Source organism: Momordica charantia, unplaced genomic scaffold (assembly GCF_013281855.1).
Source record: "Momordica charantia cultivar OHB3-1 unplaced genomic scaffold, Mcharantia_2.0 BLBB01000111.1, whole genome shotgun sequence".
NCBI lineage: Eukaryota > Viridiplantae > Streptophyta > Magnoliopsida > Cucurbitales > Cucurbitaceae > Momordica > Momordica charantia.
This window is the reverse complement of record NW_028275267.1, coordinates 19337-45357: the sequence shown is the minus strand read 5'-3', so window position 1 is coordinate 45357 and position 26021 is coordinate 19337. Positions and strand designations below refer to the sequence as shown.

Below are 26021 nucleotides of genomic sequence, written 5' to 3'. Positions count from 1 at the left end.
AAAGATAAAATAATAATGTTATTTGAAATTTGAACTTAAAAATAGGATAGAAGGAAAAGTTTGAAAAGATTAATAAACCCTAATTATTTAAACTATAAATTGGATTGATTGGCATAAGAAAAAATAAAGAAAGTTCAAAGAAGTTGAAGTAGTAGGTTGACTCGTAGTCCATTGGTACGTTATCTCCAAACTTTCAAACAAAACTTACTCTTATATTTTCAATTTCTTCATATCTCTTTTCATTTTTTATTCCGATTTAACGACCATGGATTGACCTATTGTTCGAAGGCAAGAAAATTCGAAAAGATTTTCAAGATTGAATTGACTCTTTTGAAAATTTATAACTTGTGTTTGTTTGTGATTTTTATAATATGTTTTCAAAATAAATTATAAAAAAGGGAAATAATGCACTAGGTTTCGAAAACAGCTCTTGAAAATTTAATGATCCTAAATTATATTTTAAAATTTAGAATCAAAATAAGAAATATATATAACTTCAAAATTATAAAATTACGCATTTAAATAAGAAAAGAAAATCCAAAACAAATTAGTTAGTAAAAGATTTTTAACAAATAAGAATATCTATCTTCATGGTATTAGTCGGTAACGAATTTAATAAAAGTTATTTATTTGTTATTAATATTTTGTGTAAATTGTATGGGATCTGTAATAATTTTTTAAAAATTATTATCTACATTAGACTACTAGAGACTTGATGCTTTATTTTTAAGCCTTTAACTCAAAAAATTTTAAATACCATGAGCATTACTAATGTCGCTATACAATCTAAGTGTAAAAAACGGTCATTATAGAAATATCCTAATATTTTGAAAAGATAAGATGATAATGTTATTTGAATTTGAACTTAAAAATAAGATAGAAGGAAAATTTTGAAAAGATAATAATAAACCCTAATTTATTTTATTATTTTTTAGAATAATAATAAACCCTAATTATTTAAGCTATAAATTGGATTGAATGCATGGGAAAAATAAAGAAAGTTCAAGAAGTTGAAGTGTAGGTCGACTCATAGTTCATTTTGAACGTTTTCTCTAAACTTCCAAACAAAACATAATCCACAATTTTCAATTTCTTTATAAATTTTTTCATTTTATTCCAATTTAACCACCATGAATTGATCTATTGGTATGAAAAACCAAGAAAATTAAAAAAGAATTTAGAGGAATGGTTCAAACTAATGATAGTGATGGTAGCCACTTGTACTGTCTTTGTTGTGTTGAAATAGACTCTTTGAAATTTAGAACTTAGGTTTGGTTTGTGCATTTTTACATACGTTTTCGAAATAAATTTATATAAAAAAATAAATAAGTCACTAGGTTTCGAAAACAAATTTTGAAACTTCAAATATGATCTGAATGTTTTTACTTTTCTTTTACCATTGCACTCTTCGGTCTTCACACGTTATCACTACTGTAGATGCATTTCTTGTAGAATCTTTTTTTTTTTTTTTTTGCTTTTGCTTTTCAGTAATAGATTTTTTAATTATTTTATTAATTATAGATTTTCGTTTCAGGATCGATTGGCATTAACAAATTTACCTTGCGAGTACTTCTATTGCAACATGGCTAGTTCCTACTCATTATCCGAAAGGTAAATAATAGACTTTCAAACTTATCTTTTGTATTTATTTATTTAAAATGTTTGCCATAGACATAAATTATGCATGTCAATAGGAATTTCATTTTTCTACTATAAAAAAAAATTGTGATAAAATTTGAAAGTTTTAAAAATTAAGATTAAACCTAAATTGAGCAGTTTCCATTTTTTAACCAATCAAAAAGATTCAAGGATTAAACGGTAACTTTTGAAAAGTTAACAATAAACCTAGCTTAGGCATTATAATGGAAATTTCATTTTTTTAAACCAATAATAGAGATTGATGGTAAAATTAAGAGTTCTAAAAGAAAATCTTAGATGAAGCATTGTAACGAAAATAAAACATTAAATGTAATTGTAGAGATAAAAAAAATGGATTAAAAGGACTATATCTATAATTTAATTAGAAAAAAGGATTAATGACTAATTATAAAAATTCCATTGGCAGCGACAGAGAAGAAGATTTGCATTCAATTTTTATGGATATGGAAATGGATAAGAAGTGTCCTTTTGGCATAAGAGGTGTTGAATTCAATCCGAGTCACGAAGCTCTGTGGTTGATTATCTTTACAACAAAGTACATGGCCACCCCTATTGTTTAGAAGCTGTCAAAGATTTCGACCTCTATGGCAACCATGAGCCATGGCAAGTTTTCGACCTATTTGGAGGAGTCGATGGCCAAGATCTCTACTTCTTCACCCAGCTCAAGAGGAAGTGGCCTACCAAACAAGACTCCTCTCGCATCAGCCGTCGAGTTGGTACCAATGGCGGTACTTGGAGCGGTGAGAATTCTGAGACTCCCATTTTATCTTCCGTCACTGGTGGTCTTATTGGTTTCTCCAAACGCTTCCGTTATGAGAATGGTGGATTAGAACACCATGGTGAGTGGATATGAAAGAGTTTAGTTTGGACGAAGCGTATTTGCCTAACGAAGGCAGTGACTATGTTGTTTGCCGGATTAGAAAGAATGATAGACCGAAAAAGAAAGGGACCAAGAGGAAATTCAATGAGCTTGAGCAAGAATCACTAGCACCACAACCCCCATCTTCGTCAGTTGTACCATGGGGGCAACAATTACCAGCATCAGAGTCTCAACGTTCTTTATTTGCTCAGTTGGAACAACTATTATCAGTACAGAATCTTCATCTCATTTGATGGTCAAATGGAGGAGCAACTACCACTATCAGAGCTTCCAACTTTTTCATTGCTCAATTGCAATCGCTATTATCACCATCGGAGCCGTCATCTCAAGCGATGCTCAGACGTTGGAGCAACAACTCCTAGCATCAGAGCCTCATATCCATTTTTGTTGAAGTCAGAGCAACAAATACTAAATACCAGAATCTCATTATCCATTTGTTGTTCAGTCGGAGCAACCATTATCAGCACCAGAGCCTTCATCTTCGTGCCTGCCCAGCCAGAACAACAAATACTAATATCAGAATCTATCTCCATTTGTTGTTCAGTCGGAGCAACAGTTATTTGCATCAGAGCCTTCATCTCCATTTGTTGTTCAGTTAGAGCAGACTTTATCAGAATTAGAGCTTCATCTTCATGCCTTGTCCAACCAGAACAACAAATACTAATATCAGAGTTTCAATCTCCATTTGTTACTCAGTCGAAACAACAGTACTCGCATTAGAGTCTTCATCTCCATTTGTTGCTCAGTTAGAGAAAACTTTATCAGCATCAGAGCCTTCATCTTCATGCCTTGCCCACCAGAACAACAAATACTAATATCAGAATCTCAATCTCCATTTGTTGTTCAGTCGAGCAACAAGTTATTTGCATCAGAGCTTCATCTCCATTTGTTGTCAGTTTAGAGCAGACTTTATCAGAATTAGAGCCTTCATCTTCATGTCTTGTCCAACCAGAACAACAAATACTAATATCAGAGTTTCAATCTCCATTTGTTACTCAGTCGAAACAACAGTTACTCGCATTAGAGTCTTCATCTCCATTTGTTGCTCAGTTAGAGAAAACTTTATCAGCATCAGAACCTTCATCTTCATGCCTTGCCCAACCAGAACAACAAATACTAATATCAGAATCTCAATCTCCATTGCTGTTCAATCGGAGCAACAATTACTTGCATCAGAGCCTTCACCTCAGGTACGTTATTGGAACCAAATAATCATCAGATTGTTGAAAAAGACCCTATAGCTAATGTTCAAATTGTTGAAGAAGATCTCATGACTAATGTTCAGATTGTTGAAGAAGGCCTCATAGCTAATGTTCAGACTGCTGAAGAAGACCCCATAGCTAAGGTTGAGATTGCAAATAATTATGAAAATGTGGAAGGATGGGTACCACAATTGGAGGAAAGCAATGAAGACTATTTCGACTTTGATGTTGAATCCTATCTTTCGCAAGTCAAGGAGACAGACATATATTTTGCTGAGGAATGAATGGAACCAAAAGATGCAAATGATTATCCATGTAATTTTTGCTATTGTAAAACTTCATAATATTTGGTGATGGGTGAAATGATGACACTTCATCTACTCATCCCTATCTTCAAATATATACATTCTTGAATTGAATTTGTTACATGGTTGTTGAATATTATATATAATCATAGATTTTTTTTCCTGTATTTGTGTTCTTATTCTTTTGCCAATTATATTCACTTTTCTCATTGGCACTGGACGAATTCCCACTAACTGAAAATCAAAATCATCCAACAAGTAAAGAATCCCCATCATTAAAACCAAATTAAAAAAATCTCTACTGGGTTCATAGATTTTTTTTCCTGTATTTGTGTTCTTATTCTTTTGCCAATTATATTCTCTTGTCATTATTATATGTAATGATAGATATTTGTGACATGATTGATATCAAATTTTCACTATTGTTGAAGCTCTGCTCAACTGGTAAGAAAATAAATAGCTTCAAATTCGGCTTAAACTGTTCGAATAATGCTGGAAGAATGGCAGAACATAAATAGGAATTTAGAAAGAGAGAGAAGAAATTAGGGATTTGGGTGGATAAACATCAGATTTAGATGCAATAAAATGAAGAACCCAAGCAGAATCTCCAAAACCATCCCTATTCCTCCGATCGATTTCCTCCCAATTCCACCGTCACTTTTGTCATTGGCACTGGACGAATTCCCAGGAACTGAAAATCAAAATCACCCAACAAACAAAGAATCGAATCCCCATCATTCAAATTCAGAACCCAAAAAGCGTATGAAATTTTTGTGTTGCTGTTACGTGGAAATATGAATTAGGCCGTACCTTTTGCACCTGGGGCACTGCTTGGTCCGCTGGTATGATTAGACTCTTTGAAAATATTTTGCTTCTGTAGAGTTTGGAGGCAAGTGCAACAGAGCTGAAACCCAGATCAAAAGCAAACACAAGATTAGATACGAAGCCCACAATGTGTTTGACAAAATGCCCAACTGTAGAACGAACGAAGAAACCGGGGGATTTGTTTACATATAGATGCACTCGAGATGTTTAACAAAATGCCCAATTGAAATGTACAGAGCACGACCATGGGATTTGTGCACATACACAAGAACTCAAGGTGTTTGACAAAATGCCCAACTGGATAATATAGCGAAAAAAGCATGGGGTTTGTTTACATATAGATGCAGTCGATATGTTTCAGAAAATGCCCAACTGAAAAATGGAGCCAAAAACCATGGAATTGGTGTGCATACAGATGCACTCGAGAAGTTTTTACAAAATGCCCAATTGAAATGTACAAAGCAAAGCCATGGGATTTGTGCACATACAGGAGCCCTCAAGGTGTTTGACAAAATGCCCAACCGAAACATACAGTAAAAAGCATGGGATTTGTTTGCTTACAGATGCACTCAGTGATGTTGGCAGGGGCATGACAGGCAGCGGGGAGGCCCAAAGCGAGGGTGCCATTGATTTTGAGGCCAAGATTTGGGTCATCCTTGTCCTTGATGAGGACACAGAGGCACTTCTTGCTCTTCTGCACCACCTGCTTCAGTCCATTGCAGCAGTCGATGGTAGGCGTTTCTGCATCGCCGCTGACATAAGGCAGGCAAGGGGCGAGGCCGATGAGTTGGTCGGAGCAATCTGCCCTGTCTTGGTCTATGGTTGAAGTTGCAGAAAAAGCTTGAAGGAGAAGCAAATTGCAGAAGAGAGAGAGAGCTGTAAACTTGAATTCCATGGAGATAGAGAGAGAGACAGGGAAAAAGAGAAGATGGGTATTGTTGTTTGGTGTTTGTGAAGTGGGCTGTTCTGTCACTTTTACTGAACTTGCAGGGGAAGAAAGAGAGAGAGATTCTTTGCACTTACCAAAGAGATGATTTTGGTCATGTGAAGATGGGTTTTCTTTTGTAAAAAAAGGAAAGTATTATTGATCTTATAAACAGCTTCAAAGAAACAAGAAAAGAAAAAGGAAAAAGGAGAAAATGTTGGTGACTTGTGACAGTGTTTTGTTGGACAAGCATAGGAATGTGTTGTAGCTTTGAATTGAGAAATCTGCCCACGTGTTGGCTTCTGCTAGGTACATGGCAAGTTAAAAGTAGGGGAAAAAAAACAAACAAACAAATTTCACTGTTAACTCGAGCTGACGAGGCGGGTAACTTTGGTTATTAAAGCTGTCTTAACCAATTGAGTTAAGCTCATTTTTACCATTATAGCTATATAATAAACAAGGAAATGAGATAAGTTTCTTATTTGTGAATTAGTGGGAATGTTTTTCTGAGATTAAAGCCCCAATATTCTCGAAACTATAGTGATAACTGAAAGCAACAAACGTATAAGAGAAGTTGTCCTCGGAACTCGATTATTGATTATTTACAAATGTTTGCAGGGGAGAAACATCAAATTTAGTGCAAAGCTTAAATTTAGATAATATCATATTAATATGGAGAGATATGAAGCTCAATTTGATAGTTACTCTAACACAAAAACTTAAAACATTTAATTAATGGTGTAAAATCAACACTTTTTTTTTTAATCACGTTTGTATTATTTTCTGCTGAAATCCAAAACTACATTCAATGTTTTTCTTTTTTTTTTTAATGTGTTTTGATTATGAACTAAATCCATAATGTTTCTTAAGAACCCGTGATTAATTAGGTAACTCTTCTTGGATCCAATGATCTTTTTGGCTAATCCGTGATCGTTTTGAATTAATTAATTATTGTCATGGGGGACCCCAACAATTTGAATTTGCAAATAGGCCACTCTACTTTCTTTCTTTTTTTTTCAATTTCATTCCATGTGTTTTTTTTTAGTAATTAGTTTGGTATAATATTTGCATGTGATGTGTCGTTTGGTTGGTCACGTGAAAGTTGAAACTTAGTATGAAATTTTGTTTAGTTTTTTTTATATGCTTTTACAAAATTACCTTTGAAATTAATTTTTAAATTATTTGAAAAATGTCTCTTGTTTTCTTTTTATTTTTTAAATCTCCTCGATTTTGGTTATTTCCTTATGTGTCAGTTTCACCGTTTTTTAAATCATCAAATTTCAAAAATAAAACAAGTTTTTAAAAAACTACATTTTTTTTATATAAAAAAGATTTGGTCTAGATTTTGAAAAATATTTACAAAAACTATATAACAAAAAAAAAATGAATTGTTTCTAAGTTTAATTCTAAAAAACAGAAAATGAAAAAATGAAATTATTATGAAAAGTTATTAAGACTATTTTCTTACAATATTCTGACTAATTGAAGTTACTAATGAGGAAATAAATGATTGTTTGGGAGTGTTGAGAAAAACTGAAAAACCAAAGGATTTAAAACTGATTTGATCTCAATAGGATTGATTTTATCTTCTTGTTCGAAATAGTTAGCCATATTAGCTAACTATAAATGAACGTTTGCTTTAAAAAAAATAAATTTAAAATAAAATAAAATAAATCTATAAAATAAAGTTTTATTTTTTTTCTTTTTTTTACAATATGTGGGTGTGGGAGATCGCCCAACCTCTACCAATTGGGGATATATGTCAATTACAAGGCTTACTTTGACACTAAAGTCTTGCCTTTATCTTAGTTAATGAAATTTTAAAATGTTAATGTCTTCGATGAGCTATTTTAGAAATTTATTTTCACAAATATCTAATGTTTACAAATTTTACAGTTTTAGATTTTTTGATTTAAAACTTTTTTCCAAATACCAAATTTGTCCTTATTTATCACATTTATATTTATTATAATTAATCTTTTATTTAAATATAAAAGATTAATATTCCAAATTTGATTTTGTAAACATTAAATTATTGTGGAGCCTAAATCAATCATTCTCATAATTCCCCAATTTACTCTACATATTTTCTATTAAAGAATGAAATTTATTACAAAACATTCAATTATTCTCATAATTCCCAAATTTACTCCTTAATATATTCTACTAAATAATGAAATTTATTATAAAATATTTTTTCATTTCATTACAATTTTTGGCCAAATTTCAATAATATAGCCATTATAACATACACTTATATGCATAAACTATATCCAGCTACCTTTTCATTTATATGAAAATATAAACTATATCCGATTATAAACTTAAGCAATATACACTTAATAATGATGATATAAACTATAGCCATTATAACATACACTTGTATGGAGATATAACCTATATTTAGCTATAAAGTATATACGACTATATCCCTCTACAATTAACCAACAAAGCAAATAACCTACAAACCTTCCGGTCGGCGACTAGACAATGGTCGGGATAAACGGAAGGCTTGAATGGTCGACGGGCGGTCGGTGACAAAAAAGAAACCTCGGGATAAATGGATGGAAACAATGGACGAGCGACCGGAGACGAAGGAAAAGCTAGACGGACTATTCCGGCAACGAAGAAGAATGGAGGCGGCGGTCGGAAATGAAGGAATGCAGACGGCGACCGGGGATGAAGGAATGGATGGAAACAGAACAATAGAGGAAGAAGAAAAGTCGGACAGAAGAGGTTTTCGAATTTTTTCAATAATCTAGGATTTTGGGGATTTGGTATTTTTTACTTTTGGAAAATCTAATTAGGCAAAATTTAAGGGATTTAAAATGTAACCTCCAAGTAACCAATATTGGATTTTAAAAATTAATTAATATTGAGGTGAGATACAAAATGATATATTAGTAAATTGAGTGATGGGTATCATCTTAAATGGAATTGTTTGATGACAAAAATGTAAATTTTATATCATTTAATTATAGTGTCTAAATAGCCTATCAATGTAATAATCCCAATTTTAAAAGATGTTCTATAATCATGTGGTGATTGGGCTCCAACTAACCCATGTGAGCCCAAATACACCCGAGAAAAAAACCTATATAAGGCCCATAGAGAGGTAATCATAATCATTTAGAACCAGATCGTCTCTTCACAAGCTAGAAGCTAAAAATTAAACATTTTTATGCCGGACTAAACTTCTCTTGGAGAGAAAACGTCATGGATTATATTATAACATTCATACACTAAAACAAATACAAATTCATTTATTTCGAGTTTCTCTTCCTAAATTTTTTTTTTTTTTTTTGTAAATAATGATTGCTCTCTAGACGTGTTAAAAATATTTGTTGAAAGATTTGATCCTAAACAATAAAATTCAATAAAAATTTAAAAAAAAATTGAGTAACAATTAAACTTCGAATTGTGAAAAAAATTAAGGATAACAATTTGGTCGTGCACCACAAATTATTGTAGTTAGTCAAATTTTCAGAAAATATTTTGAGGATGGACATTAGGCATTGAGGGGCACTTGCAGAAGTTAAAAATAAATAAATAATAATAATAATAATAATAATAATAATAATAATAATAATAGTAGTAATTGGAATTTGTAAAAGTAGCAAACTATTTTTTAATTTTGCAAAAAATAGCAAAATCGATGTACGTGATTTAATATAATATTGATATACTTGATTATAAGCGTTGATATACCTTATAGGAATATTGATATACCAATTATATAATTGATATATTACTTCTCTTTATTGTGTCCGATTTCTCTTAATCGTATTGTGTTATTTACTGATTTTAGATGAAATGTCTATTTTTATAACCTAAATTCATGTTTTCTATAACTATTTTTAATGTCGATATACCATCAATATAATTGATTTTGTTATATTATCGAAGGAATCCGTAACACTGATATACTTTATTGATATACCAACGATATAACTTATATGAATGCTAATATACCAACGATATACTTTATATAAATGTTGATATACTTGATTTGATATAGCATTGAAAACATATTTCAAATATTTGGTCATATTTACAAAACCAAAAAATTGATGTTGTATTTGTAAATATAGCAAATATTTAGGGCCGTTTGATAACTATTTCTATTTTTGCTTTTTGATTTTCTGTTTTTAAAAAACAAAAACCATAGGGACGTTTGATAACCATTTCGTTTTTTGTTTTTGGTTTTTGGTTTTTAGTTTTTAAAAAACAAGTTGTTTGATAATCAATTTAATTTTCTGTTTTCTGTTTTTCAAAAACTATTTTGAAATTCTGTGTAGATTTCAAAAACAAAAAAAAAAAGTAGTTTTCAAAAACAGGTTTTGGTTTTTCAAAATATGATTTTTGGTCTCATACTCAATTTTTTTTTTCTTTCTCATATTTATCTCTAAAGAATTTATTTCTCAACTCTAAAATTTTTTTATTTCTAAATTTCTCTCTACAAACTTTATTTTTTTCTCTCTAAAATTTTCATATTTTGAATATTTATTATTGTTTGTCTCCCTACAAATTTTTCTGTATTTTTTTTTTCTAACAGACTAGTTTCATTTCTCTTTCTAAAAATTTAATATTTTTCCTAACTTTTTTCTCTCTAAAATTTCATCTTTTATAGCTTTTCTTTGTATTCGTAATCTATTTTTTTCCTTTGAAAATTATATTTTATTTTCTCATTCAATTTTCTTTCACTGTAACTTTTATTTATTTTTGTATTTATTTATTTTCTCTAAAAATTATATTTGGAATCTTGTTATTATCTTTAAATTTGTTTCCAGGTAATTTTTCTCTTTCTTTATAATTTCTTTTTTTTTCTTTAACATATCTTTTTCTCTCGACTTTATCTTTTTATCTATAATTTTTCTCTTTTTGTCTTTAACTTTTCTTTCACTATTTTTTTTCTTAATCTTTTTATTTATCTCTCTAAAATTTATCTTTACATCTTTCTAAACTTGTAATTTCATGTCTCTGCATTAGGGGATAACAAAGATTTCCGCATGGTCGGGTCTCAAAAATAGGAAATGCATGTCCCGACCCTGTCCCCGATTCCATTTTTTAAATAATTAATATATATTTATTACACTTTTTTTATACTTCAATTCTAAAAATAATTCAAAACAATGATTACCAAATATGTTTTGGTTTTCTGGTTTTTAAAAAAAAAAAACAAAAAATGGTTATCAAACATATATGGCCAAAAATCAAAAACTAAAAACAAGAAAAATCAAAAACCAAAGACTAAAATGATTAGCAAACGGGCCCAATATATGTTTGATAACCGTTTTTTGTTTTTTGTTTTTAAAAAACAGAAAACCAAATATATTTAGTAACCATATTAGAGAGAAAATTCTACTTATGGTGGAGATGACAATGGTGTGGGTGCAAGTGAGGATGTTCTCCCCTGTACGTTCTCGTGCTCGTGAAAATTTTTAGTCCCCGTCTCCACCTCATTCTTCGGTCCAAGAGATGTTCTCGAGAAAAATTATCTGTTTAATAATTGTTTTTAATTATTTTTAGAATGTAAGTATAAAAAAAGTGTAATAAATATATATCAATTATTTAAAAAATGAAATCGGGGACAGGGTCGAGACATGCATTTGCTATTTTTGGGGCCCGACCATGCGAAAATCTTTGTCAGACATGAAAATACAAATTTAGAGTGATGTAAATAAATTTTTGGAAGATAAATTTTAGAGAGAAAAATAAAAAGATTTAGAAAAAAATAGTGAAAGAAAAGTCAATGTCAAAAAGAGAAAAATTTTAGGAAAAACAAAAAGTAAAATCGAGAGGAAAAGATATATAAAGAAGAAAAGAAAATATAAAGAAAGAAAAATTATAGTGAAAACAAATTCAGAGATAAAAACAAGATTCAAAATATAATTTTTAAAGAAAATAAATAAATACATAAGGTAAATAAAAGTTACCGTGAAAGAAAATTGAACGAAAAAATAAGATATAATTTTTAGAGGAAAAATAGATTATAAATATAAAGAAAAGTTATAAAAGGCGAAATTTTTAGAGAGAAAAAAGTTTAAAAAAAAATTAAATTTTTAGAGACAGAAATGAAATTGGTCGAGAAAAATAAAAAATAAAACTACAAGAAAATTTGGAGAGCAGAGTATGAAAATTTTAGAAAGAGAAAAATAAATTTTGTTGAGAGAAATTTAGAAAGAAAAAAAATTAGAGTGAGAAATAAATTTTTTAGAGATAAATATGAGAAAGAAAAAAAGGAGCTGAGTATTAGAAAAAAAAATAGATTTTGAAAAATAAAAACCTGTTTTTAAAACTACTCTCTTTTTTTAATTTACATAAAATTTAAAAATGATTTTTAAAAAGTAAAAAAAATAGAAAATTGAATTGGTTATCAACTTTTAAAAAACTAAAAACTAAAAATAAAAAAAAAACGATATGATTATCAAATGGATCCTTAACTATCCATTACAAATTTCATCATTTTAACATTTAACTCAAACATATGAAAAGAAAATTACACATAAACGATACAATTATAACGGCCCCTTAGGCCTTAGAACATAACTCAGTTAACTAGTTAAGACACTGATGTATGACCTAAAAGGTCAATCTCTACCCACATTTTATATTAAAAAGATATTTTAATTCCCACCGATCTGCATCGCACTGCTAGCTAACCAAGTCCCTGGTTTTTTAGGGGTTCATAAGGGTTTTTCAGGGGTTTGTTTAGGGTTTTTCAGGGGTTCGTTTAGGGTTCGTCCTTCATCAGCGTCTTTCCAGTGAGGCCACAAGTCAGAACCTGCTTCGGAACGTTGCCGACCTTATGAACCCCTTCGGCGAACACCACCCCCATCCCCATATGGAGATGCGGCTCGATGTGGCAATGGAACGCCCAAACTCCGGGATTGTCCGCCACGAATCTCAGCGCCGTCCACCCGTACGGGAAAATCACCGCCGTGTTCCGCAGCGGCGGGTTCTTCAGATTCAATTTCTTCTCATCGGCGCCGCCGGAGAATTTCCCCTCTCCGTACCCCAACACCCAGAAATCGTGGCCGTGCAGATGCCACGGGTGGATCTCGCTCACCTTTTCGTTCAGCGCGTTCGAGTTTTGGAGGATCACGTCCACCGTCGACCCCAGATCTAGCCGGTAAACGCCGCTGCTGGTGGTGGTGTTCGGGTTCGGCGGCGGGCGGTGGATGTCGTAGTCCTGTGGGAATGTTTCCGGCGGGGGTTTCTGGTCGAAGGCGGCGTTTAGCCGGAATTTTATGGAGCCGAGGTACGGCGTCGGCGGGAGAGTCAGGGAGACGTTGTTGATGGCCCACTTGACTGCGCCGTTGATTCGGTTCTGGGTGTTGAGGAGGACGATGCGGCGGTGGAACGTCGCCGGCGGCCTCGGGGATCCCATGGCGGCGGTGATTCGGGTGGTGAAATTCTTGCTCCGGGCGAAATCGTCCCACCGGGGGTGGGCGGCGGCGCAGAGGAGGGTAATTTGGAGATGGAGTTAGGGCCGTAGTTGAGGAGGGTGAGGCCCGGCGGCGTGTTTGGCTGGCGGCCGCGGACGCCGACGGAGACCCAGTAATTTTCCGATGGGTTTTGGTCGGTGTTTATGAGGACGGAGTAGGCCTCGCCGGAGTAAATGTCTATGTCGTTGGTCAGAAATGGTTGAACGTAGTTTCCGTCGGCTTCCACCACCAACAGTTTGTGATTCTGAAGGAAAAAAATTAAGCACGTGAGAAAATTGATGTATATTTAAATAATAATCGGAAAGAAAAAAAATAAGAAAGTTTTGGAACGTCAAAGTACTGCTTAACTATACTCCTTTAGTAAAAAAAAATTAAATTACAAAGTTATGATTTTAAAATTTTAGTTTAGTCCATATAATTTTAAAAAATTATAATTATTTATTTCAAATTGAATGGAGTGGTTTCAAATTAAATATCATGCGGTGAATTAAATGTCAGAGAGGAAACTTCTACTTTTAAATGCAGTTTAATTCCGTAAAAGAAAATGCAGTTTAATTTATAATTAAGGAACAATTTCTACTTTTAGATGTAGTTTAATTTTATTAAATAAAGATTAACAATTAATTTTAGAGCTAGATAAATGTCGTCATTTTACCACTATAAATATATATGTTCAAGTACAAAATATGGAGTGGTATAAAGTTGTCAATTTACTAAAAAATAGTGCAAGACAAGGTTTTTCTTTGATAGATTTTTGCCCCATCCCCTTTATTTTTGGTGTTTTTTCCTTTAATGGCACGAGTATATATCAAATGGATTGTACCTTTCCCACTTTAAAAGATGGTGGGATATTATATTCACCATAACTTATCTAAACGACATCATCCCATCTTTCACTTCAAATCTTTAACTATCCCACTTTTTTGAGCTTTCAGAGTCCGACGGAAAAGTTATTAAAATAGTCTTCAAGACATCATTACTAATTAATAATTTCTTAGGTTGAATTTCTTTTTCCTTTTTTTTTTTTTGTCATGATTTAAAGAGCAATAAAGTGGTAAAAAAAAAGAAAGAAAGAAAAAAAGTACCCCAATGGCGAAGTTGAGAGAAGCCAATGCTGTGGTGCTGGCAATTCTAATACGGTAGATCTTATTGGGAAGGACACGGAGGATAAATGGTGCACATTGTTCACTCCCTTTCAACGCACATTGCTGCAATGTGTTGTTATATTTGGCTGCAATTGAACAATTGAATTGACCTCTCCCATTTATCAGCAAGCTCTGTAAAACAAAATATAATAAATAAATAATTAAACTTCCAAAATCGACTCCGTTATTTTCAACCTGATTAAGACATGTATCCCGACCATAAGGTCGTGGGTCCAAATCTACTCTCGTATGTGCTGTTACACACTTTAGGTTGATGAACTAGACATTAATGGTAAATTTAAGCCATCTATAATAGGCCTTTTAAAGTAAATGCTAAAGTCGTATATGTGAGAAGAAATCAAAGTTTAAGTTTATTCAACTCATAATTATATGTATTTAACTTATAGATTTTATCAAAATAATGATTTTTTTTAGTTTAACATGCGGGTGTGGGGGATCGAACTCACACCCCTTTGTTGAAGATATATATCACTGAACTATATTCGCTTTGGCATCAAAATAATGATAAAGTTATCGAAACATTTTGAACTTTTCAAATAAATTAAAAAGGAACAAAACTTGACTAGTTCCCACTTGGTTAAAGATTAGTTTAAGTAAAAAGTAATAATAATTAATAAAGCAATTTGAACCGTATATTTTTTAACAAAAAGTTTTAACTCAAAATTAAAATAATAATAATATAATAATAAAGTAGAGTACAGCTAAATTTCATCGTGAAATACAATGGATAAAGAAACGTGGGGTTGAAGATAGATATATATGATTTATTGAATACTATAATATTTTGTCCAAACACATCATGACAGCTTTTGTTTGGACATGTACTTTATAATAATAAAAAATATATTTTTCTCAAAAAAAAAAAATATATATATATATATATATATAATTTTGAAAAGAGAGCATCTTTTGCATATGGTCCTACCCACCACATTCTCACCTTGAACTTTTACATCACAAAAATAATAAAAATAAAAATAAAAAACTTACACAATAATAAATAAGAAAAACCATATTTCAAGCAAGGAAGAAATTTAGAGAGGCTGGTAGGTATTTTTCAATATGTTTTATTCTGTCCGCCGTGATCAAATAAAACATATACTTTCTCTTAATATAAATATATGACAAGATACTGTAAATCTAAATAATTAAAACATTTATCCTTGATTAAAAAAATCTAAGGTTCAAATCTCTATTCCACAGAGATATTGAACTAAAAAAAATTGACAGAATATATGTAGATTGATTGGATGTGATTAGGTGTTCGACTTAAAAAAAATTAATTAATATCTTTCACTAAATTATGTTTAAATGTTATAAATTTCTCCTAAGATATTGTCTTCCAAACGGTTAAATTCTAAAATTTTAACCATCCTTAGATACTCATGTTTAAATAATAATAATAATAATTAGAAGCAAATGATATTGTCACATTGAAATGTCAAGCAAAAGTTAAAAAAAGGCACCATAATTCAAGGAAGAAACCCAGAGAGAGAGAAGAGAGAATATTTGTGTACACTTGTGTAAAGCAATACACTTTTGAACATTGAAAAATCTAACTTTTCTTTCATGTGGAAAGAAGGAAAAAGAAATATCATTTCAAACAGTGATGAGTTCAGCAGTGCAGATTAATGATTTAAAATAATTGATATTAATAGAAAAAAATATCGAGATCTCACCTTTACTGAAATATCAATATACGATATGCAAGCATGTTGCGGATAAAAAATTATGAAAGGAACAAAAATATATTTGTATGAAATATAGAAATATCAATATAGAATATGCACCCATGTTGCAGATAAAAATGCATCGGATTTGTTCGATTTCGACATGTCGGTTGATATTTTATCTTTTACCTGGGGTTCGCCGATCCAACGAAACGGGATGGAACTGAGGCCGACCTCTTGTCTATGAACGCTCTGATGCCACCAGTCACTAAGCAATAAGTTAATCTCTTCATCATAATGGAATGGCTCTTTCTCTCCTTCTGCTGGATCTACTATTAGAGATCCATATAGTCCTGCAGATCTTTGCATTCCTAAATGGCCATGATAGAAGAACGTTCCCGCCTGCACGAGAGTCGAAACTTATCCTTCTGACGACAGAAAAAGAAACAAGAAAAAAGAAAGTACGGCCCCAATCTCACCTTGTCAACTACGAATCGGTAGACGAAGGTTTCGCCGGGGTTGATGGCGCATTGCGAGATGGAAGCAGTGCCATCAGCCCACGGAGTTCCGTGCTGAAGTATCCCATGCCAGTGAATGACGACGCCCTCGGTGTGGAGCTTGTTGGTAAGCTCGACAACGACGGTGTCGCCTGCATTGGCTCTGATCGTCGGGCCGGGGAACTGGTGGTTGATTCCCATAACGACGTTTTCAACGCAGTCCGGGGACCAAAACATGTACTCAACCTCCCATCGATGGTGTCTGATTTTGGAGCCCTCAGACAAAGCTCCAAACGCAGAGATCAAAACAAAGAAGATGACCAGAAAGGGTCCAAGAAATGGCTCTGCAAATATTCCCATCTAAAAAAAAAAGAGGGAAATGGGAGAAAGAATTGTAAACAATGAGTAAAAAGGAAGAACAGAGAAAAAAGTTGATGGGCGAGGGATGGCACATTGGCTCTAGTGTTGGGCTCCTTTTTATAATGGAAAATTTAGATTCTAGAGGCAGTCCTCTGTGTTAGGTGGGGTGAATTTTACTTTTTCTTTTTTCCTTTTAACGGTCAATTTCGACCGCAGGTAAAAGAGATTCAAACTTACGATCTCATGTGTTACGAGATACTAATCAGGACTCACTTGATAACATTCACGTTTCTTGATTCTGTTTTTTCTCGAAAGATAGAATCAATTGCATACCCCAACCCATAGATTAAAAAATGATAAAACAGTAATTTTATTTATGTTTTGGAACAAATTTGAAACGGGAGTAAAAAAACAATAAACTTGATTTTGTACGAAAAACTAGAAATATAAACGTTATCAAAGGAGCCTTGAATATTTGACCAACTAAATAGTGTTCAGGTTGCATATATTAGTAACTGTTTCGATCCCTCCTTTTAGCCAAAAAGTTGAAAGTTCGAATCTTCACCTCACAAAGATGTAATTTTAGGTATCAAATTGACACAAAAGCTCTTCTATTACAAGAAAACAAGTCTGTCTTTTTACCTGCTTTTTATGCTGAGAAATCTGGCTCTACAACATGCTATGCTTACACTTTTAAGGAAATTGGATCAAAATTTGCTTGTTTAGTATAATATATTACAAATACGTTAGAAGAAATGGTTCCATAAGAATTATATAATGGTCACGAGAATATGAATATCTATTTACTTTCCGTACTTTAAAATAAAAGTTTTTAATAGATTTCTCATCTTCAATTTTTATATTTAAATGAATATTTTTCATTTGGCTTTATTTATCTGAAATTGCATCATCAAACACTTAAACATGTCCAAATAAATCCGACACATAATGTTAAAATTAACATGAAATTTTTTTTTAAGTACTGAAACTAAATCAAGGAAACTTATAATTTAATCATTATAAAAGTAAATATCATTTTTTTAAATAGATTGATAATAAAAGTAAAACGCGTTTTTTTTTCTTTTTTGGTTGTTTAGGCTATCAAAGTAGGCGGCTAGGTAGCTATTTTTTTTTTTTTTATTGAAGATTTATTTTACATTCGTTTCGCACGTGGGAAAATATGTATGGATTAAACCAAGGGGCGGGAATCCAGTGGTTGGCGGCTCACAAAAAAACTTTTTTTAGTCAAAGGATGGTCAAATATGTTACATTATTACACATTACGTGTTAAATTAAACGTCACATCCTTAGCCAAAATTAGGGCTCAAATCCACCCTAATTAAGATGTAATTATGGATGATATGTTTGGTGATTAATGAATTTTTTTATGTATGATTTATTCTTTTTTTATACGATAATTTGGGGTTATAGGGATTGAATCTTCGATTTCGAATGAAGGAGTAGTACATGTTAATTATACATGAGCGAGCTATTGGTATGTATTATTATTCTTGGTTTATAATTGCTCATCTCATTTTATAGTTAATCACAGTTAGTTCAGGGTTTCTGTTCAGTTTGCTACTTTGGTCTCGAAACTAATTATCATTTTTCCTATATTTTTAATGTAATCCTGAACTTTAGTACAATTTTCCAACATAGTCAGCCAAGTAGAACAAATTAGTTCATTGTCATGTATTTAATATGGTAATAACGTGTAGCGATAAAGAACGAGACCATAAGAACAAAATTTAAAATTTTAGAACTATATGTGTTAGATTAAAATTGAACTAAACCATTAGGACTAAATCAAAAGTTAGTCGTAGGACTAAATTAATAATTTATTTTTAGGATGGGTTGCAAACACGATAATCATATTAGGCATAAAATAATAGAAACGACAAGCCTAACTATAAAATTTTAATTGACTTGATTGAAATTTGGTTGATATTCAATATACTAGTTTAAAAAAAATCATATTTTAAAACAAAATAAAAAAAAACTATGAATTTTAATTTGTTTTATTATTTTTAACTATGGATCACATGCTATATGTTAGGCTATATATGCACATATGTAATGTTATGGGCATTCTCTTTGGACCACTCATAATATTTATGTATATATAAGGTCTGTTTGGTAATGTTCTCATTTCTTGTTTCTTGTTTTCAATTTAAATCTAAACATTTTGCAACTAACTTTGTTTTTTGTTTTTCCTTATTTTTTAACATTCTCACAATAATATAGAAATTTTGGGAACAACCAAAACAAGTTTCTTTTTCCTGGTTCCTATTTCCAATTTGTTACAAAACATAAATAAAAAAATATTGTTTTATCATACTTGAATTCATGGATGTTTGAGCCATGCAATTCATTTTTCTTCGTTAAAAATAAAGCAACAGAAACAAGAAACAGGAACGTTACCAAATGAGTCCATAATGATGATCTCGATCTTGTAAATCTTTATTTTTTTATTATCATAAATTGGACCAAAACTTACTTCTATCGAATTTTTATAGTGGAATTCATATTTGATCTAGATATTTCTTTTACAATACAACATTAAAAATTATAGGGCATGAGAATTTGAATCTTAGATTAGGTTAATATTTGATGACTTAACCATTGGATTATGTTTAAGTTAGCTTCAAACGAGATATTTTATATTCAAATATTCAATTATCTATAATATATAATACCTCATATATTTCATCTTGTCTACATCATGGTATTAAATATTCATGGATTCGATATTAGCATGAGGGATAAATCGACTGTTCGACGAGAAATTCAATAAGAGAAAACTCGAATTAATGAACTTGTATTTGTATTTATGTGGGTGTTACAATCTCTAATGTATAATCCTCTGATTAATTCTCTCAAATGTAAATTTTAATTCAATGGCTCGTGAGCTTGTTATTGAATGGTTGATGTCTTCCGCTTCTCGCTTGACGAAGGATCTTTGAAGTCTTCGGCTTTGAGTTTGTTTGAAGACTTTGACTTGTTGATGAAGTTCTTTAGCTTGTAGCTTGATGAAGACTTTGTGAAGTCTTCGGCTTTGCGCTGGTGAAGTTCTTTGACTTTGCAGCTTGTGAAGTGTTTCGACTTTGCAGCTTGTGAAGTACTTCGACTTTGCAGCTTGTTGAAGTTCTTTGGTTTTGTAGCTTGTGAAGTGTTTCGACTTTGCAGCTTGTGAAGTGCTTTGACTTTGCAGTTTGTTGAAGTTCTTCGACTTTGTAACTTGTGAAGTTCTCCGGCTTTACAGATTGTGAAGTGTTTCGACTTTGCGTTGCTTGTTGAAGTTCTTCAGTCAGTTTGATGAAGATTTTGCAGTTTGATGGAGTCTTCAGGTATTGTTGCTTGGGAAAGAATATTCAATGTTCTTGAAGTCTCGTACTCTTCAAATCTCGAATTTTTCAAATCTTGTTGGCTTTAGATGCTTCACTTGACTTCGAAGGATTGTAGACGCTTCTGAGTGCTCTGAATCTCCAATTCATCTATATCTCTTCCAATTCTTCTTCCTCTTGGCTTTTTTTTTTCCAAATGAGATGTGACCCTCCCTACTTATAGAGTATTTGTGGGTCTTATATGGGTCATGGGCTTGGGCCCAGTCTCATCATGAGTTTTGATCCAATTAATTGATTTCATCGGACAACTATAAAAGAGACACGTGACACAATTTGATTTACTGATTTAAAATTAATTTAGGATACGTGTAATTTTACTATCGGTCCGAAATATAATCTTAAATTGTGACGTGGCATTTAGTAATTGGCCGAAATTTCTGTTTCAACATCGACATTTTCATAATAATACAAAAAGAAAAATCGATAAAATATAAAATGTGTCAACAAAATCTTACTAATATAGATGTAATATTAATATCAGTTATTTTAAACTTATTGAAAAATGGTGAAATACTCATTTATGAATTTTAATAGTTTTCACGATTTTTTTTAATTTTTATAGGTTTTTCAGAAATATCTATAGACATCGGCATATTATCGATATTTCTATCGATATATATAATGAAATTAAGACCTCGACATTTCCATCGACATCAATACTTAAAATTTTAAAACTTGCATCGGATCTATTCCCAATTTTATTGATATCTTTTTTAATGAAAGAGTGGGACGTGAAAGTTTCCAAAGGATAGAAACATGCGAGAAGGGTATTTTTGGAAATGTGTTCACGAGAAAGGAATATAATTGTATGGTCAATATAATTTCCGTACCACTTTTCTTTAATAGAAAAAAAAAATACTTTTGTTAAAGAATTGTCATATCGAAATTTTCAACAGGAAACCCAAAACTTGATTTTGGACATATTATTAAAAAAATAATAATAAAGTATCATGATTTTGACAGCACGGAAATGCATCTACATCATAATAGATGAGAAATTAAAAAAAGGGAGGGAAAAATAAGATTAAAAAAAACGTGTTCTTTTATTTTGTTAAAAAAATCCAAACATGATCGTCTCTTTTGTTGTCTACCGAACCATTTTCACCGGTTGGTCTTCTCTTAAAAGACGATCCTGATTTTTTAAGAAAATCAAGACATGATCGTCTCCATTTGTGGTCCACCGTCGTTTCCTCAAGAGATCGACCATAACAACGTCGACTTTTTAAGAAAAAATAAATACTATAATATATTATATATTAAATAGTAGAACGATGTATTGAGTTAACGGTAGTGTTTGTTGACCCACTTTTCTTCCTTTCCTTTGCAGGTTGAGCCTTAAAAAGATCATTTTTCTTTCTTTTTACTTGTTATTATTATTTTTTAATTACATTTGATAACCAATATATTATTATTATTATTATTGATGATAAATATTACATTTTATATATTATATATTATTTATATTATTTTTAACAAACTATGTATGTATGTACTAAAATTATATTATTTTTATTTTTATATTTATATATATATATTATATAATTATTATAGTTTTCAATAATAATAATAAATGGATTAACATTAAAAAAAAGTAGTAAAATTTTGACCCAGTTTTCACCCTTTTCTTTGCAGGTTGGAGCCTAAAAAATATCTTTTTTTTTTTCCTTTTTACTTATTATTATTATTTTTTTAATTACATTTGATAACCAATACATTATTATTATTTAAGACAATACATTATAAATATATATATATATATATATATATATAATTATTATAGTTGGTAGTAAAATTTTGAAGAATGCGTCCTCAAGGCTGATAAATATTACATTTTATATATTATTATTTATTTTATATTTTATATATATTATTTTTAATAAACTATGTAGGTATGTATATGTATATATATATATATATATATATATATATACATATAGTAAAATTATATTATAGTATTTATATTATATATATACACATATTATATATATAATTATTATAGTTTCAATAATAATAAATTGATCAACATTAAAAAAAATTAGTAAAATTTTGAGGAATGCATCGCTCAAACTCTAGATATCTTGTAGACATAATCGTTGCGCCAGAACTAGACTTTAATTAAGTGATAGTTATTTAATATATAATATATACTAATATTTTATTTTTTTTCTAAAAATCAACGTTGTTGTATCTGTGTTTTGAAGAAATAGCCACAAATACGTTCCAACATATGGGATCATGTCTTGATTTAAAAAAAAAAATCCGACATAGCGCTAATAAAGTGTCATGTCATTATGGTCGTCTCTTAGAGATGACCAATTGCTGAAAATAGCATGGCGTCTCAAGACGATCAAGTGGTGGAAATTTTCCAAAGTAATATTTTTGGAATAAGTTTCAAAAAAGAAGCTTTTTTTTTTCCTTTAATTTTATTTAATGCAGCATTATTTTTAAAATAAGTTTATATAAAAACATTATTAAAAAAAGTCGATTTTTGACAACATGGAAATGCATGTACATCATAATAGATGAGAAATTATAAAAATAGAGGAAAAAATGAAAGATATTTTTTAGAAGAAAAAAACCGTGTTCTTTTTGTTTTGTGTATTATTTTTCTAATTTTCTTTGATGGTTAATGTAATTGTATGGTCAATAAAATTTCCGTACCACTTTTTTTTAATAGAAAAAATATATTGAAATTTTCAACCAAAAACCCCAAACTTTATTTTGGACTTATTATTAAAAAAATAACAATAAAGTAACATGATTTTGCTGGATTTTTTTATAACGTTTTTATTTAAGATTATTTTTAAAATAATACTGCATTAAATAAAATTAAAGGAAAAATGGCAGTTGGTTTTCTCTTAGAGACAACCCTGATTTTTTAAAAAATCAAGGCATGGTTGTCTTTGTGGTTCGCCGCCTTTGATCATTTAAGGAAAAAACAAATACTATAATATATTACAAATTAAATAGTAGAATACTGTATTGGATAGTGGTTGTTGACCCAGTTTTCTTCTTTTTCTTTGTCGGTTCGAGTTTCAGCGGTTGGTTTTCTCTTCAAAGACGATCCTGAATTTTTTAAGAAATCAAGATATGATCGTCTCTTCTATTTCTTTACTTATTAAACTTAGTTATCTATTTAAATGAATTTTTTTATTAAATTTAGTTATCTATTTAAATGAAATTTTTTTTTCTTCATTTTGTTAAGCTTACAAAGTTACATATTTGTAACTTTGGATGTGTTAAGTTACATATGTAAAAACATTACATTGTGAGATGCTACTTGTTTTGAACAATTATAAATAGTTGTTGTTGTGTTCATTTGAGAAATCAAGCAATTCTCATTTGAGTTCCTCTAGGGTAAGTATCTAAGAGTTATGCTAGATCAAAGTAGTGGGTATTGGACTTGGGTGATTTTGGACTCAACCCAGTTCTTTGAGTTGATTTAGACTTGTGCAAATTTGAATATCAATTCACCATAATAGTTATATGGTAATTTGGATTTCAGACCAAAATATCATCCATAGATTTGTGAATTAAATTGATTATGAACCTAATTTTTTATGGTCCATTTCGACTAATTAAATCAAATCCAAAGAACCTATGAAAAACACTTGTCACTATTTTAATTTAGGAATAATTTATAATCGGCCCCAAAATATAATTTTGGCAGTGGTTGTTTACAATATCCTCTAAAATTTTAAATTAAAAATGTCGCAACGTCATTGCGACGTGGAGCGGCTGACGTCATCCCCTGATGAGATTAGGGTTTGGAATCGCCACCAATCATCTACAAGGTGTGATTGATCACCTATTTAAAAAAACTTAGTATACGAAAACAGAATTTTGGTTCTAGAGTTGGTTGAGCATAGGGGGTGTTAGCACCCTACGACACCCGTTCGAAAACGGTACCATATTTTGTCGAAAATTATCCTATTATATTTGGTCAAAAAAGAAAAAATAGTTTTGTGTTTGATTTTAAATGTCCCAAATTTATTGGTTCATATTTCGCAAAATATGAACCAAGCATGAGTGGCGCAAAGACCATTAAAAAACAAATTATCCCCGAGAATATTGGAAAGTCCCAATTTCGAGCTTCCAAAATAATTATTTAAAAAATGATTAAAAAAATGAAATAAAATTTAATTTGAGGCCCGATTCAAACTTGAGCTATGAGTATTAATAACCAAGTGCCTTGCCAATGCGTCATCACCTATGAACTTTAAATTCTTTTATAATTCAAACTTTTTATTTTTAAATTTTGTTTAAAAAAATTAAATGAAAATCCTTTATTTAGAAAGAATAAAAAAAACTTTTATTTAAAATGATTATTTGGTAAAAACAATGAAAAAAATGAAATAAAGTAAAAAAAATCATTTTGAGGTACACATGAAGACTTCGGCTTGTTATTTCAATACCCAATGCTTTTGCCACTATACCGTACAAATGTCTTTTTAAACAACAAAGTTTATCTTCAAAATTTGTATTTTAAAAAAAGACAAAAATATTAATGAAAATTAAAAAAAATTATTTTAGGGATTTGAAATTCGTTTTAAAAAAAGAATCTTCTATTTAAAATCAAATATATTTTTTTTTAAAAAAATCTTATTCACTTTTTACCAACTAAATAACAAATCTCTACTTACTTTTTAAAAATTATTATTTAAGATGTAAAACAAAATCTTAAAAAAAATGAAGGAAAGAAACAAATCTTACTATTTTAAATAAAAATTTAAATTTTCAAAATCTTTTATTTTCTTTCTTTTTAAAAAATCTTTGTCGTTTTTAATAAAAACCTTTATAAAAAATAATTCTCTTCTGAAAACAACGTTTTTCTTATTATTATTATTTAATAAAAAACACTTGCATTCTCCATAATATAGTTTTGAAAAAACGTTATCTTCTTCTCTTAAAGAAATATTCTGTTTAAAGCTAAAAAGTTTCCTTTTTTTCTATCCCGAACTCACCTTCTCACCTAGGTAGTTTTAAACAGAGGTTCCGGAATGTTGCGGGTCGATGAGGTGTATATCCGAACGGGTTCGTCGGAATTAATTTGCGTCACTGCCAGAGTTGATCGGAGTTGATCGTGGTCAGAGGTCACCGTGTAGGTGAAGAAGAAAAGAAGATGATGGTAAAAAAAAAAGAAGTGAATGATTTGATTTTTTTCTCCTCTCTGGCATCTTCCCCTCCTCTCCATTGCAGCCCTCTTTAAATACACTTAAATAACGGTAAAAAAGAAAAAGGTAATAATTTTTTTTAAACGAAAGCGAGCCGGACCAAATACGGTGTCTACCAAAAAAATGCATACTACACTAATTTCTTAAAAATGTAATATTCAAAATTATTGTCTATATATTTTAATTTTTTATATTTATTATTCATCATAATAGTGTTATGGTAATTTGGATTTCAAACCAAAATATCATTCAATGGATTATCCAACCTAAAGCAGTAAAGAGCCCATGAAAGATACTTGTCATTATTTTAATTTACAGATTATTTATAATCGTCCCCAAATTTAATAAAATATAATTTTGACATCGTTTATGATTGACCAAAATTTATAGTTCTATCATATTTTCTAAAATCTTAAATTAAAAAAAAATTGCATACTAAACTAATTTCTTAAAAATGTAATATTCAAAATTATTTTCTGTATACTTTAATTTTTTATATTTATTAT

At 30.4% G+C, this 26021-nt stretch overlaps 3 protein-coding genes and 1 long non-coding RNA gene across 4 annotated transcripts; 2 read left to right on the top strand and 2 right to left on the bottom strand.

The window, feature by feature from the left end:
* Positions 1 to 1582: 1582 nt before the first annotated feature.
* On the top strand, positions 1583 to 2512 carry LOC148207674 (NAC domain-containing protein 55-like). The gene is made up of 2 exons (XM_088118359.1): positions 1583 to 1611; positions 2167 to 2512. Exons 1-2 carry the CDS (start codon positions 1583 to 1585, stop codon positions 2510 to 2512), a joined length of 375 nt encoding a protein of 124 aa, XP_087974485.1.
* A 1167-nt stretch (positions 2513 to 3679) lies between these two features.
* Positions 3680 to 4213, top strand: LOC148207673 (uncharacterized). The gene is made up of 2 exons (XR_015787727.1): positions 3680 to 3729; positions 3825 to 4213. It is a non-coding gene; the product is annotated as an uncharacterized LOC148207673 (long non-coding RNA).
* A 235-nt stretch (positions 4214 to 4448) lies between these two features.
* Positions 4449 to 6005, bottom strand: LOC111024067 (non-specific lipid transfer protein GPI-anchored 14). Its single transcript, XM_022301648.2, is given in 4 exon segments — positions 4449 to 4737; positions 4857 to 4911; positions 4913 to 4950; positions 5433 to 6005. Coding segments are annotated over 4 exon segments (576 nt in total). The 5' UTR covers positions 5767 to 6005; the 3' UTR covers positions 4449 to 4588.
* A 6196-nt stretch (positions 6006 to 12201) lies between these two features.
* On the bottom strand, positions 12202 to 17041 carry LOC111024072 (L-ascorbate oxidase). Its single transcript, XM_088118365.1, is given in 5 exon segments — positions 12202 to 13239; positions 13242 to 13488; positions 14330 to 14521; positions 16270 to 16482; positions 16560 to 17041. Coding segments are annotated over 5 exon segments (1740 nt in total). The 5' UTR covers positions 16938 to 17041; the 3' UTR covers positions 12202 to 12529.
* Between the last annotated feature and the right edge of the window lie 8980 nt (positions 17042 to 26021).